Source organism: Pollicipes pollicipes, unplaced genomic scaffold, assembly GCF_011947565.3.
Source record: "Pollicipes pollicipes isolate AB1234 unplaced genomic scaffold, Ppol_2.1 Scaffold_6686;HRSCAF=7923_pilon_pilon_pilon, whole genome shotgun sequence".
Lineage (NCBI taxonomy): Eukaryota > Metazoa > Arthropoda > Thecostraca > Pollicipedomorpha > Pollicipedidae > Pollicipes > Pollicipes pollicipes.
Window position 1 is genome coordinate 41,093,612 of NW_023596921.1, and position 12,189 is coordinate 41,105,800.

The window sequence follows — 12,189 nt, forward strand, 5'->3', positions numbered from 1 at the left end:
GAGTGGCGCAAAACTTGCCGATGATGCAGACGACCCACGACAAGTGCAAGCGGGAACCGCGACCACGATGCAGGGGGGAACCGCGACCACAATACAAGCGGGAACCGCGACCACAATACAAGCGGGAACCGCGACCACGATGCAAGCGGGAACCGCGACCACAATACAAGCGGGAACCGCGACCACGATACAAGCGGGAACCGCGACCACGATGCAAGCAGGAACCTCGACCACGATGCAAGCGGGGACCGCGACCACAATGCGGGGGGAAACCGCGACCACGATACAAGCAGGAACCGCGACCACGATGCAAGCGGGGACCGCGACCACAATGCAGGGGGAAACCGCGACCACGATACAAGCGGAACCGCGACCACGATGCAAGCGGGGACCGCGACCACAATGCGGGGGGAAACCGCGACCACGATACAAGCGGGAACCGCGACCACGATGCAAGCGAGAGATGCTGGTTGGTGTCGAAGTTGAATTAAGCTCGTCTCAGCACACACTGCGCATTATGTTGCTGCCAATTGTGACGCGCAATTATGAGGTCTATCAGAACAGGGATACCTGAGTTACTACCTTAGGCTTCTTGAGAAATCACCAGAAGCAACTTTGTACGAGGCATCATAATCCTTCTGCTGCCCTCTCCGGCGAGCATCAAGTGGTGGCGTGTGACTGGTGTGCGCTAATAACTACCGGCTCATCCGGGCTTGCCGGATCAATGGTGTGCTGTGGCATACTGACTTCAGGTCTATGACTTATGTCGAGGGTCTAATTAGGTAAACCTGTCTGGAGAACTTGCTCGAGCAAGGTCCTCTCTCAAAGGCTACTACGACTGCTTAAGGCGGTTTCTGGCACATCTTGAACCTGGCAGCCGCGACTGCCCACATATCTATACAGAATTGCTGAATGAAGCTGATGCTGATCGCAATGATGCGCGTTTTAGAAAGAGCCCGCATCTATAGCACCATTTACGTCCACATCTGGTTTGAGCAGATGATGGAATAACGCCCACACACCCGTGCTTCACCTGGCCCTAGCCTGAATCCGCGGCTGCTACTTGACAGCCTGTCACGGACCTCACTGGACCAGCTGTGCTGCCATACATCACGTCCTCGATTGCCAGGTATATAAACCGCCGCCTAGAGTCATTTCTCTACACTCCTTCCGAGCATGCCAACAGCTCGCGTGATGACGCGTTGCGCGGCACTGGTGCTCCTCCTGGCGACGGCCGCCGCCGCCGTCAACTACTGCACTATAAGCAGATGCCCCGCCAGGACGCACACCATGTGCAAGTACCCCAGCTCCCGTCCGAGTTCATCCTGCGGTAGGGTGATCAACGAGGCGTGAGTCACACGGACCGGGCCGATGATCCTCAGGGCGCACAACAATATCCGCCAGGCGGTGAGGGCCGGCCGGTACGCCTCGAAGAACCTTGCCGGCCGGCAAAGTCATGCCCAACCTCATGTGGGACTACGAGCTGGCGCGGGTGGCGCAGCGCTGGGCTGACCAGTGCGCTTCCGGCCACGACAAGTGCCGCAGCGTGGCGCGCTACTACGTGGGCCAGAACCTCGCCTGGTCGTGGGGCGGCAAGAAGGACTGGAAGCGCTGGGCGGTCGGCCAGTGGTTCCACGGCGAGCTACCGTTCTTCCGGCAGAGCGACCTGGTGTTCCGCCGGGGCACTGACCCGGCATCCGGCCGCGCCATCGGTCACCTGACCCAGGTGATCTGGGCGCGCACCACCAGGGTTGGCTGTGGCTACATCGAAGTGCAGGCGGGCAGGTGGGTGAAGCGCACATACGCTTGTAACTACGGACCGGGTGGGAACATCCGGAACCACAAGATCTACCAGCGTCGTTAGTCCGGCGGACCTTCCGTTGCTCTGCCGCTGTTTGAAGCCGGAGCGCTGCCTGCAGAATACCGCCTTGGTCCACCGCTGCCCAGCTCCTGATGGCTTTACGCTCTACACGGACGGCAAACTGCTGCTCAGATTCGCAGACCGAGGCAGGTCTCTTATAGCCCACGATGGCTTGTTTACTAAACCCTTTCGCGTCGCACATATTCGAAAAGGCCACGGTAGTAATAGAGACCAATGGAATAATCGAGGACCCAGCAACCCAAATTGTGAATATCATTTCCATAGTTTTTTTTTCTAAAATAGCGAACCACAATTTGGAAGAAAAACAGAATGGACCCTATCTCATAAACAGCAATTTGGGTGTTCGGTGTTTCGGCGCTTTGGTTCAGACGCTTTGTTCGGCTGATATCGTTTTTCGGTTCCGTGTTCTGCTTGGCTGTTATGTAATACATTTGCATGATTCAACTATTGCTGTCACCGTCTGTGGTACCAAGGCAAAACATCTTTGCTAACGACGCAACACAATACGGCAGCCCCTATAAAACATATCGTGACTGCGACGTTTAAGTCATATGCATAACCTTCAACATGGACTCCACCAGAGAGGCGAATCAACGTCTCAGAAAACAGGGGTGCCAAATCTTATCTTTAATTAATTTCTTTCGATGCATCGCATACGGTTTGGGAAGTGCAGATGCTATGGTATTTGCGGCTCCCCCCCCCCCCCCCCCATCCCGTTCGTTTGTCTATCCTGCCGGGATGGGAGCAGCGCCACGGATTTTGTTTGGGGGGGGGGGACGGGGGCAATACCATTTCGAATGGGTGGGGACACCGGCCACTCATCAAATTGTTAAATGCATTAATATCCGTGCAAATAAACTTCGACGATCATAAAATCAAATAGGGCCTTTTGATAGATCCCCATGATCAAATCCCCTGAATACCTTGGGACTTCCGCTCCAGCAGAGAACCTCCCTATCGCAAAACAGGGGCTCCTGTTCCAGAAGAGGGCCGCCTTGCGCGTTAAAGGCTTCCTAATCCAGAACAGAATCCTCGCGTTCAAACAGAGCCTGCAAATCCAGGAAAGGGCATCATTATCCCAAGACAGGGCATCCCGATCGGAAACTGAGGCCAGCTGACGCATGAGAGAGGCCCTCCTGTTCCACAACAGGGGCTTCTTGAGGCAGAAAAGATCTTCTGAGTCTGGCTTGGTACCCTCTAGCTCAGTGATGGGGCTCTTCGATTTGAAATTGGGTAATTTTTGTGTAGCCGACAAGCCTTTAGCTCGGGAAAAGGGCCCTCTCAAAATTCTATTGGGGGTGGGGGGGGGGGGGCGGATCATGCTCTCCTGAGTGGGCAGGACGGATAGGGCAGTTGCCCCGTTCCCCCTGCTGGCAGGCGGGAGGGGGCAAGGGTATACTTTTGGTGACCCAAACTTTTTCGGGCCTCTTCAGAAGACTGTTGTTCCCTATCAGGATGTCCTATTTTGTTTTAGATGGCCTTTTGCCGGATTTACAGGCCCCATGTGACAATCGGAAGAACCTCCTTCCGGATTAGGAGGCCCTTTAAGCATCGGAAGGCCTTTTCATGCAGTCGGGGGTCTGTCTTGAGATAGAAAGGCCATTTTCTGGGTGGAGAATCACCGTTTTTATCGGAGGGCGTTGTTCGGGATTAGTGTCGACATTTATTCACACACATGAAATAACCATTTTATTGGGGGAACATGCTTCCCCCCCTTGAAAATGACACTTCCCAAGAGGCTCAATGCGAGAAGGCCCCTGAAAGCCCTGCCCCAACTGCAATCTGCGGCGCTCCTGCCGGCTCCCGGGGCTTCAGGGGCCTGAACTAATGACAACCGTAGAACGGCCATTTCGGACATTGTGCGCGCTGCGCGTTTGCGCAGCACGCACACAACAAGCGGTGCCGGGCATGCGTCCGCTCGTCGGCTGCGGGAAGCCGTGGCTATGACTGACAGAGCAAGATCACAATCACAATCCGAATAAGTCGTAATATCCAGAGCCCTCTGATTTGCTCACGGTCACTATCACTCAGCCGCTCCAGGGACAGCCGCTCTCAGCTCGCTCAGTTTCGTTCCTCTGTCTTTGGCGTTCGGAGGATGCGACGTGCCTTTGAATGGATGCGGATCGCATGTATGTATCGACGCAACGCATGTATCGACTTGATAATGGGACCAAAGCCCTCACTTCCCCTTGTTCTTTCATCGCACAGCCCTGGCCAGCACAAGGCAGCCCATGTCCTGCGGTGCGCAGGCCGGTTTCAGCGCGTGCCATTGCACAGTTGACGCCTCAATCCTGCGCAGCACTCCCGCAGTGTGATCAATGGCCGCAGAAATGGATCTAGGCTTCCGTCGAACGCTGCAATCAGCAGCCAATTAATCAGCCCGAACGAGCGGGATCCGTCATTTAAATAACAAACGGGTGACGCGCACGACTTCGAGGCGGTCGCGCTTGATCGCTGGCTTTGGAGCAGGCAGCAGTGCTGGAGCTAAAGGCGTTGCCGACCGATGCGAAGAACAAAACACGCGACGTGGCCATGAGAACGGCGTCGATGTATTCTAGATTCGTGCAGCCATGCTCTCTTAGAAAAAGCACACGGGTTAATGGATCTCTTGATGCATTACATGACCCAACTTCGTGATCGAACGAACGGCCCGGCCATGACGTCAGCGAACCTACTGGCGGTCGTGACGCTTCCGTCAGTCTGCCAATACGTAGATGACTAAAATGGCATAAAATGATGCCATGGGCGATCAGTAGCTTGAGAGAACTAACAACTCATTTTTCAACATCATGGCACATTATCTAACTCTCGCTCAACGAGGGAGGAGGCCTCCCGAAGTTCTTGCGTAGAATATTATTTATGCTTAGAGCACGGTGCTGATATTTTCGGCAGCTGCGCTCCCATAACTTGTTTGCATATTCTGTACGAATTAAATGTTTCTGATCCTGACTGTTCATGGCCTCAGACCGGTTTCTCAGGCATGGCGGCGATATTTTGATCGAAAATGTCAAATGACGCTTATTTCTCGTGATAAATAAATTCAAAGGTTTCCTTGATTGCTTTCTGAGCTGTTTTACCGCTTACTGCATTATGTCGTTTGTTGTTTTTTTCAGGTCAGACCGTCCAAGCTCAAAGTAGGTCAGACTTTGACCTTTATGGCCATGCCTGATGACTTTGAAATCCATATAGCCTATGCCGTATAGCACAGATCTCACATCTTTGGAAGGTCTTTCTAACGCTGTTTTCTTCATTAATGTAAATTATTCAGTTTTTTACATAGGCGGATGGTCCAAAGCAGCAATAACATTCACCCCCTCCAGCAGAGAAGACATAACACAGATCACATCTGTCGATTTCTACGTGTTGATCAGATAGCGCTCACAAAAGCTGTTCAACTAAGTTGCCGCATTGTTGTACCGTGCTTTGTTCTTCAGATAACGTGGGTGGGAGACTAAAAAGTGCATATTTAATCATTTGATCACGATGAGCTGATTTGAGTCCTACAACGTCTTATTCATTTTTGTTCGGACACATTGGTCCAGTACAGTCTGGCGAGGCCTTTGCATTGCCGTTTGGCTCGAGATTCCAGCTACCTTGCCTTCTGAGATTTTAAGGACGAGGTATCAAAGAGCCCATCGTTGGGCGAAGGTGTAAAACCTACCCGAGGGCAATGGTTAATATCCTACATGTCCCGAGATGATGGGCCTCGGTGATGGCTACCCTAGGACAGTGGTTGATATCCTACATGTCCCGAGATGATGGCTCTCGATGATGGCTACCCTAGGGCAATGGTTGATATCCTACATGTCCCGAGATGATGGCTCTCGATGATGGCTACCCTAGGGCAATGGTTGACATCCTACACGTCCCGACATGATGGCTCTCGAGTCATCCCAACAATATCCCTGATAGAAAAACTCGCATCGGATCGCATCGCGGAAGCAGAAAGTTAGATGCATGTTTGTACAGCTGTTTTTTTAACCCGCAATACGAATGCCTTGCATGAGTGGCATCGACATTCTAAGCACGCTTAGCATGCTCCATCATCCTAAGCATGCTGTGTTGCTTGTTCAAGAATACCACCATCTAGCCACTGTCACTGCACTTGAACGGGTAGCTTTGCCCCTGGCCTTTTTGCCAAAGGATCGTGGAAAAATGGACACTCCTCGCCATTCATGGTAACCACACAGGCCCTGAAATGTGCCGCGCTGACTCCGCCCCGTGCCGGATGCCTGCTAACCGCTGTAAGTACGGCTGGGCCGAACAGCTTACAATCTCTGGGACTCAATCCCAGAGCCAATGAGCAGCAAGTCTTTTTTAAGGAATGCCACGCACGTCTCCATGCCCCTTTTGTGGAGCGCCAGCGACCGCATTGGCCGTATTAGCGCTCAAGGGCCATAGCGCAAACGGGATTCGAACCCGGGCCCTCCATGCAGGAGCCCTACGCACCCACTCGACCGTTTCGTCCCTAGCGGTCAGTCCTCGATCCTAGCCCCTCGGCCACAGGAATGGCGAACAAGTCAGCCCGCTTACACACAAAACATGACAGCAGTCGACGACACGTTAAACCAAACTGTAATGTTGTTGGAAATACATACCCAGTGAAACGAAAAACATGTACAGGTTTGTTGTAGTATATTTAAGACCCAAAGCAGCGTGCAAAGCACCACGCCGCCGGCGCCGGAACTGCATAGTCGTAACACACCGCTCTGTTACGGCCCGCAGCGCCGGCCTCCCCGCGGTGCCGTCAGCTCGCCTTCTCCAGCACCGCACACCAGTTTCCCTGGTCGTAGTAGCTTTCCCGCACTACCAGGCCGCCGGCGCTGCGTGCGTCCTCCTCCAGCTCGCCTTGGCGGTACACGTGATAGTACCGATGGTGGACGCCAGACGGCAGCAGCTCCGCGCCGCCGCGCAGCTTCCACGGCACGAGCACGTCCTGCTGCTGGAACTCGGTGCGGTTGGTGTGCACAGGCAGAGGCAGCGCGGCCGCGTCCTCCGGTCGGCCGTCGGCGCCTGCGCGCTGCCGGCCGCGCTTGAGGTAGCCGGCGGAGCGCGCGCCCAGCCGCTGCTCCAGCGCCCAGACGTAGACCAGCGCGCGGCCGGCCGGCCGAAGCACGCGGCCCAGCTCGCGCAGCGCCGCCGTGCGCCGCTCCTGGGGCGGGGAAAGGCCACACGTCAGAGGGGGAGGGCCTGCACGGAGCGCAGCCGTTCCTGAGGCAGAGGGAGGCACGTCAGGAGACTGCCTGGGGCTCGGCCGCTAACAGCCAACGAAATATGTGGTGATGCATCCGACGAACCGAATCATGACCACGAATTTGACGCTGACTGTCAAACAGACAGCAGCCACCGCAAAGGCATTACAAGTGACAGGTTCCCCTGTCAACTTGGTAAGGAAACCCATACTTTATTTTCCCACGGCTCCCGCAAGAAACCCTTCCCGCACAAAACAAGTATCATACACTCTTCCCAAATCTCTTCAAAATACATTAGATTGGAAGGATTATGAAATCGGATAAATACACGCTGGAATGACCGCCGATAACTCCTCTTCACCAGATAGACAGGACGTCAGGCTCTCCATCCACAAGATCAGACGGTAGATGTGACGTCCTACATAAATCCATGTGACCACTGACCATTGTACCCATTCGCCTCCTATTTGGCCAGGTATAGCGATGCTCACCCGTGTGGCCAGGTGATGGATGACGGCGATGCAGATACAGGCGTCCACGGCACCGGAGCGGACCGGAAGTGGCAGACATCCGGCCGTCACCGTCTGGTGACCCCGGGCCCGACCGATAGCGCACAGCCGGGCGCTCTGGTCCACTCCCACCTGGCAACAGACGGCCAGGATTGAAATGCTACGTTAACTGGGGCGCGGTCGTCGAAGTAGCAGCAGTGAAGCGCAGTTAACAGAAGCTCGTCCGTTCGCGGCTGGAGACGCCTCTCGGTTTGAAACCATATTCTGGGCCATATATCATCACACGCACTACAACTCGAGTAAAAAAATACAGGCAAAGTCATGCCAGGATGCGAGACTCGAGAAGGCACTAAGGCGAAAATGCAAATATAGGAGGTGGTTATGGCCTTAAAAATTACAAACATGACATCGGTAGCCACACCCATCACAGCCGAGCTGTCAACGACGTCAGCCAGAGCATGCAGCACACAGTCGCCAACCGACGGATGAGCTCGGTGGCGCCCTGCCATCCCCGCCGAGGTGTCGGGCGGACCACCACCGACTCACCTCGAACAGGTGCCGGTTGAGACCAAGGTACTTTCCGTTGCCGCAGCCCACGTCCAGCAGCAGGGAGCCGGTCGGCAGCGTGCGCACGAACTGCTCGACACGGGGCCACGGCTTGTGTCGCGTGCAGCTGAAGTGGTCGGCGATGTTCTCGTACACCTGAGCAGGGGCGCCGCCGCTCAGCGAAGCTCGCGCATCCGAGACACGCCATCGGTCGTGCCTCGCCCTTCCCATCGCCTTCAGCATGACGTGGCGCCGCTCCAAACACGGCCAAAACTGGGCCAAACACGGCCAGACCGTGCAGTGCGTCACAGAACAACCACACCAAGGAAAAGAGCGCGCCTTGGCACACGCGGAGCACGGTGATCTGACAGTAACGGCACTGTCGCAGTATACCGCCAGACCTCGCGGCAGGACGGCGCGCCAACTGCCCCCACCGCGCCCAAACCGGAGCCTCACCTGAGCGACGTGCGTGCTCTCCAGTGTCCTGGAGAGTGCCGCCGTCTGCTCGGCGTCGGCGGCCGGCTGCCGCGAGTCGCACTGCTGCGGGTGCCGGCAGCGGCAGGCAGCGCGCCGCAGCCGGCGCAGGGTCAGCGACACGCGCGTGCCCCGCGGCGTCAGCGTCAGGTCGCCACCGACGCCGGCCGTCACGTCCGACTTGCGCGGCACGATGCCGTGGCTCCAGAGATACCTGGAGGCGGCGGCGCACGGCCGCAGGTGATGTCATCCGGTTGGACGTGGTTGGCAGGCCTGTTCGGACAGATCTGCTCGAGACTTAACCACCGATAGCATGGAACATGCTTAATTTGTACCAAAACGCATCGCAGGAACCATTGTTGAGCGCATCCTTCCATACAGTGTTGGATCTGGAAATAAAAATAGACCAGGGCAGGAAGGATGGGAGGGCATCTCACAATCGTGAACGCCAAACGACATTTCAGACAACTGAAGAAAACTCAGCACCGTCGCCCGGCGGACTCACCTGGCCTCGCCGTCCATGACGAGCGCCGAGCGGCGAGGCAGGCGCACGGCGGCGGTGGCGCCGCCAGGCGGCGGCCGGCTGAACTCCATGGTGGTGTCGGCGCCGAGGCTGACCGACACCAGCTGGTCCGTGAACGCGCTGTGGGTGTCCACGTGCGGTGGAATCCCCTGTTGGAGAAGGGGCAGTCGTCAGGGGCACACCGAGCTCGGCGAGGTTCCGTGCTGGAGAGGGGCCACCGGGAGCGCACAAAGCTCGGCGAGATCCTCTGCTGGAGAGCCGGCCGTCGGGGTTATGTAAAGACCGGCGAGAACATCAGGCTCGGTGCGGTATAGTGGCGATAATCCAGGAAATGATCGTGTAGATTAAAGGGAACGCAGAATTCGGGAAGAAGCAAAAACAGACCGTCTGGCAACCATCATCTCTTTGCACAGCGCAAAGCAATACTTACAAGCTCACCAGCAGCTTCCATTGGCTTGCCTTACCAGCATGCACCATTCTTGCCATTCACACAGGGCAAACCCAGGTTCTCTAGTAACTGTGAATGTGATTGGACTCCACGGACGATATGGTCGTTCTCACTTGGCCGGGCAGGTACCGGTTGATCGTCAGCTGGTCGGGCCGCTCTGCCAGCAGGTGGCGCGCCTGCAGCCGCTCAACCAGCGGCTCACACCAGGCGGGCAAGCCGCCGGGCAGCGGACGGGTCGCGTCCACGTTGTTGGTCGCGTAGTCAAACTCGTAGCCAAAGTGCTGCACCTGTGCAGGCCACCCGCGACCCGTGAGCCGTGCTGCAGTGTGCAGCGGAAGAAGGTGGCCGAACTGGACGATGACGTCACACGCGTGCCACACATAGAAGCCTCAAGAATGTAGATGTATCGAGAGAAGACGTTCATTATTGTTCATAATTGCATCATGGATGCATTGCTAGCCAGTTTGGAGGCAAGAAACAGACTACTTGTACTGACCTGCCTGTGCTTCATGCTGCCATCATCACCAAAGGTCAGCTGACTCAGAATATTCTGCTCCTCGGTCTCGTCCATAATGTTGGTGACAAGAGTCGCGCCGGGCGGCAGGGCGGTCGCCGCCGGAGGGCAGCACAGGGCGTCGGGTACTGGGTACGTGGACAGAAGGAGCATCATTACACAATCTTAAACTCATTAGAGAATTACTCCACCATATGCTGAAATGCTGCATCTGCTTCTCACTTTTTACCTACACATGATATGCTACAACCTGATAGCACATAGTACATCACAATAAATGTATATGGATGACAGGCATGACATCATGCATATGACATCCTGAAGCACAACAGCAAAACTGGCCACAAGGAGATATCGCACCGTCTTTCCGCATTAACCCACGCCCTCCCAGCTGCAGAACAATCACGTCGATCCCACAGCTCCCTTTGCGCGGCTCAGCCGGCGCCATGCACCTGACAGGAGCCCCACCTGACTCAGTGAAGGCCAGGTAGAGGACTGGCTCACAGCCGCGGCCGTCCAGCGCCTCCACGGCCCGAACAGCCGACTCCTCATCGTCGAACTCGACGAAACAGAACTGCCGGCCGGGCGCCATGCGCACGCGCCGCGGAGAGGCGTGCGGCAGGAAACGCTCAACGATTGACTCGCGGGACGCACCAGTGGTGAGGCCGGCATTGCAAACCACAACTGTCTGGAGAGTACACAGCAAGGGGAGATAATGTGGGTTAGGATGTCTTGGGAATTAACCCAAGACCACATGACATAAACATAAAAGTAGATCTCAGAAAAAACTGTTGGTAACAAAATAAACACTATTGGTATCCTCAAGATAGCTTACAAGCCTTTACCAAAAGATGCAGGGACTGACAACATTGGGGACAACATGCCATCTATTGGTTTGGGGATCAAAACATGCAGTAAAATGTTTCAACTTACATAATCATGCACTCATCAGTTGACATCTGACAAGACAGGGTTAACATTGTGCAAGGTAGCTATGCTCTAACAATGTAGATTTATCATGCCAGTGGTTGCACATCCAGTATGGAAAATCTCATATACCATAGTTTGACTTCAAATGCCCTTAAATTTCAGCATATTGCATGAGCTACTATGCATTTCAGCACATCAGATCCACAAATCAGGGTATGAACCATGCAAGAAATGCCTCAGTTCTAGCTAAAATACAGAAAATAACAAAATGACAGTTCATAAAAATAAAGCAAATTGCATTACATGGCACAGCAGAGCTGTTTGTCCAGGTCATTTAACACAGGGGTTAAGTGACATGTGGCCTTTCAGGGCATAGCTACAATTAGGTGGCATGTATGACTGCATGTAGGCCACATTTTCATATGGTTTTCAGCAATGCCAATAATGTATTCATATGTATTGCATGGTAACACACATGTAAGGTCATCCATGTCATAATATATGGTAAAGTAACATTTGCTCTTAACCCTACACAGGTTTTAACTAATGTAAAACATTAAAATACACACTCCCATCAAGCCAAAATAAAACACGGGGACACACTGATCACCAATCCCTCTGTGATGATTTGGGGATTTAGGGCGCATCGACTGCTAAAGGTCATGCAGCGCCCATAACTATATCACCAATCCCTCAGAGGGCCTTGAACACTTGGACGTTTAAGCAAAAAACATCAGCCCAGATATTAATATCCCAACCTGAGTTGGATGAGAGGTGAGACTTATACCCTCCTTCGAACAAAGAGCAGCTGTTCGTTGCTTCTTTCTCCGGATCTTTTTATCTTGTTTATCCATCGCAATATAAAGCACATACAACAGATGTTCGGGTATGTCAGGATGATATTGAAAGTACTTGTATAGCTATGGCGAATGCCTATCCGGTGCTTCGCATGGGAACTAAAAGTCGTATATGAAACAACAGTGCAGTTATTGTATGCAAATCCGGGCTTCAATAAATTCGTTTCAAAGTTGATTTAAAAGTAAGGCTTTTGATATTCTTAACTCCAAAAAAAGAAACCAAATTAAATGCTAATTTTTTTTATTGAAACTGATAATTGGTCTGTAATTGTCGTGTTTGTTTTTCTTTATCACTTAACTTGGGCAATTTATTA

At 53.9% G+C, this 12,189-nt stretch overlaps 2 protein-coding genes across 2 annotated transcripts; one reads left to right on the forward strand and one right to left on the reverse strand.

The window, feature by feature from the left end:
* Nucleotides 1-1,456: 1,456 nt before the first annotated feature.
* On the forward strand, nucleotides 1,457-1,864 carry LOC119108335 (venom allergen 5-like). The gene has a single exon (XM_037231910.1). The coding sequence runs from the start codon at nucleotides 1,457-1,459 to the stop codon at nucleotides 1,862-1,864; it is 408 nt and encodes a 135-aa protein (XP_037087805.1).
* A 4,644-nt stretch (nucleotides 1,865-6,508) lies between these two features.
* LOC119108336 (alkylated DNA repair protein alkB homolog 8) lies at nucleotides 6,509-10,169 on the reverse strand. Its single transcript, XM_037231911.1, has 8 exons — nucleotides 10,071-10,169; nucleotides 9,688-9,861; nucleotides 9,109-9,275; nucleotides 8,703-8,817; nucleotides 8,586-8,669; nucleotides 8,130-8,285; nucleotides 7,566-7,715; nucleotides 6,509-7,034 (listed from the first exon to the last, which is right to left on the reverse strand). The coding sequence occupies exons 1-8, from the start codon at nucleotides 10,143-10,145 to the stop codon at nucleotides 6,630-6,632; spliced, it is 1,326 nt and encodes a 441-aa protein (XP_037087806.1). The 5' UTR covers nucleotides 10,146-10,169; the 3' UTR covers nucleotides 6,509-6,629.
* Between the last annotated feature and the right edge of the window lie 2,020 nt (nucleotides 10,170-12,189).

Bases quoted from the DNA above. Each gene is read 5' to 3' on its own strand.
- LOC119108335 (XM_037231910.1), top strand. From the start codon at position 1,457: ATGCCCAACCTCATGTGGGACTACGAGCTGGCGCGGGTGGCGCAGCGC.
- LOC119108336 (XM_037231911.1), bottom strand. From the start codon at position 10,145: ATGGACGAGACCGAGGAGCAGAATATTCTGAGTCAGCTGACCTTTGGT. The intron at 9,276-9,687 runs GTGAGAACGACC...CTTCTCCAACAG, and splicing joins ACCGGTACCTGCCCGGCCAA to GGGATTCCACCGCACGTGGA. The intron at 8,670-8,702 runs CGGCGCGCTGCC...CGGCACCCGCAG, and splicing joins CGCTGACCCTGCGCCGGCTG to CAGTGCGACTCGCGGCAGCC.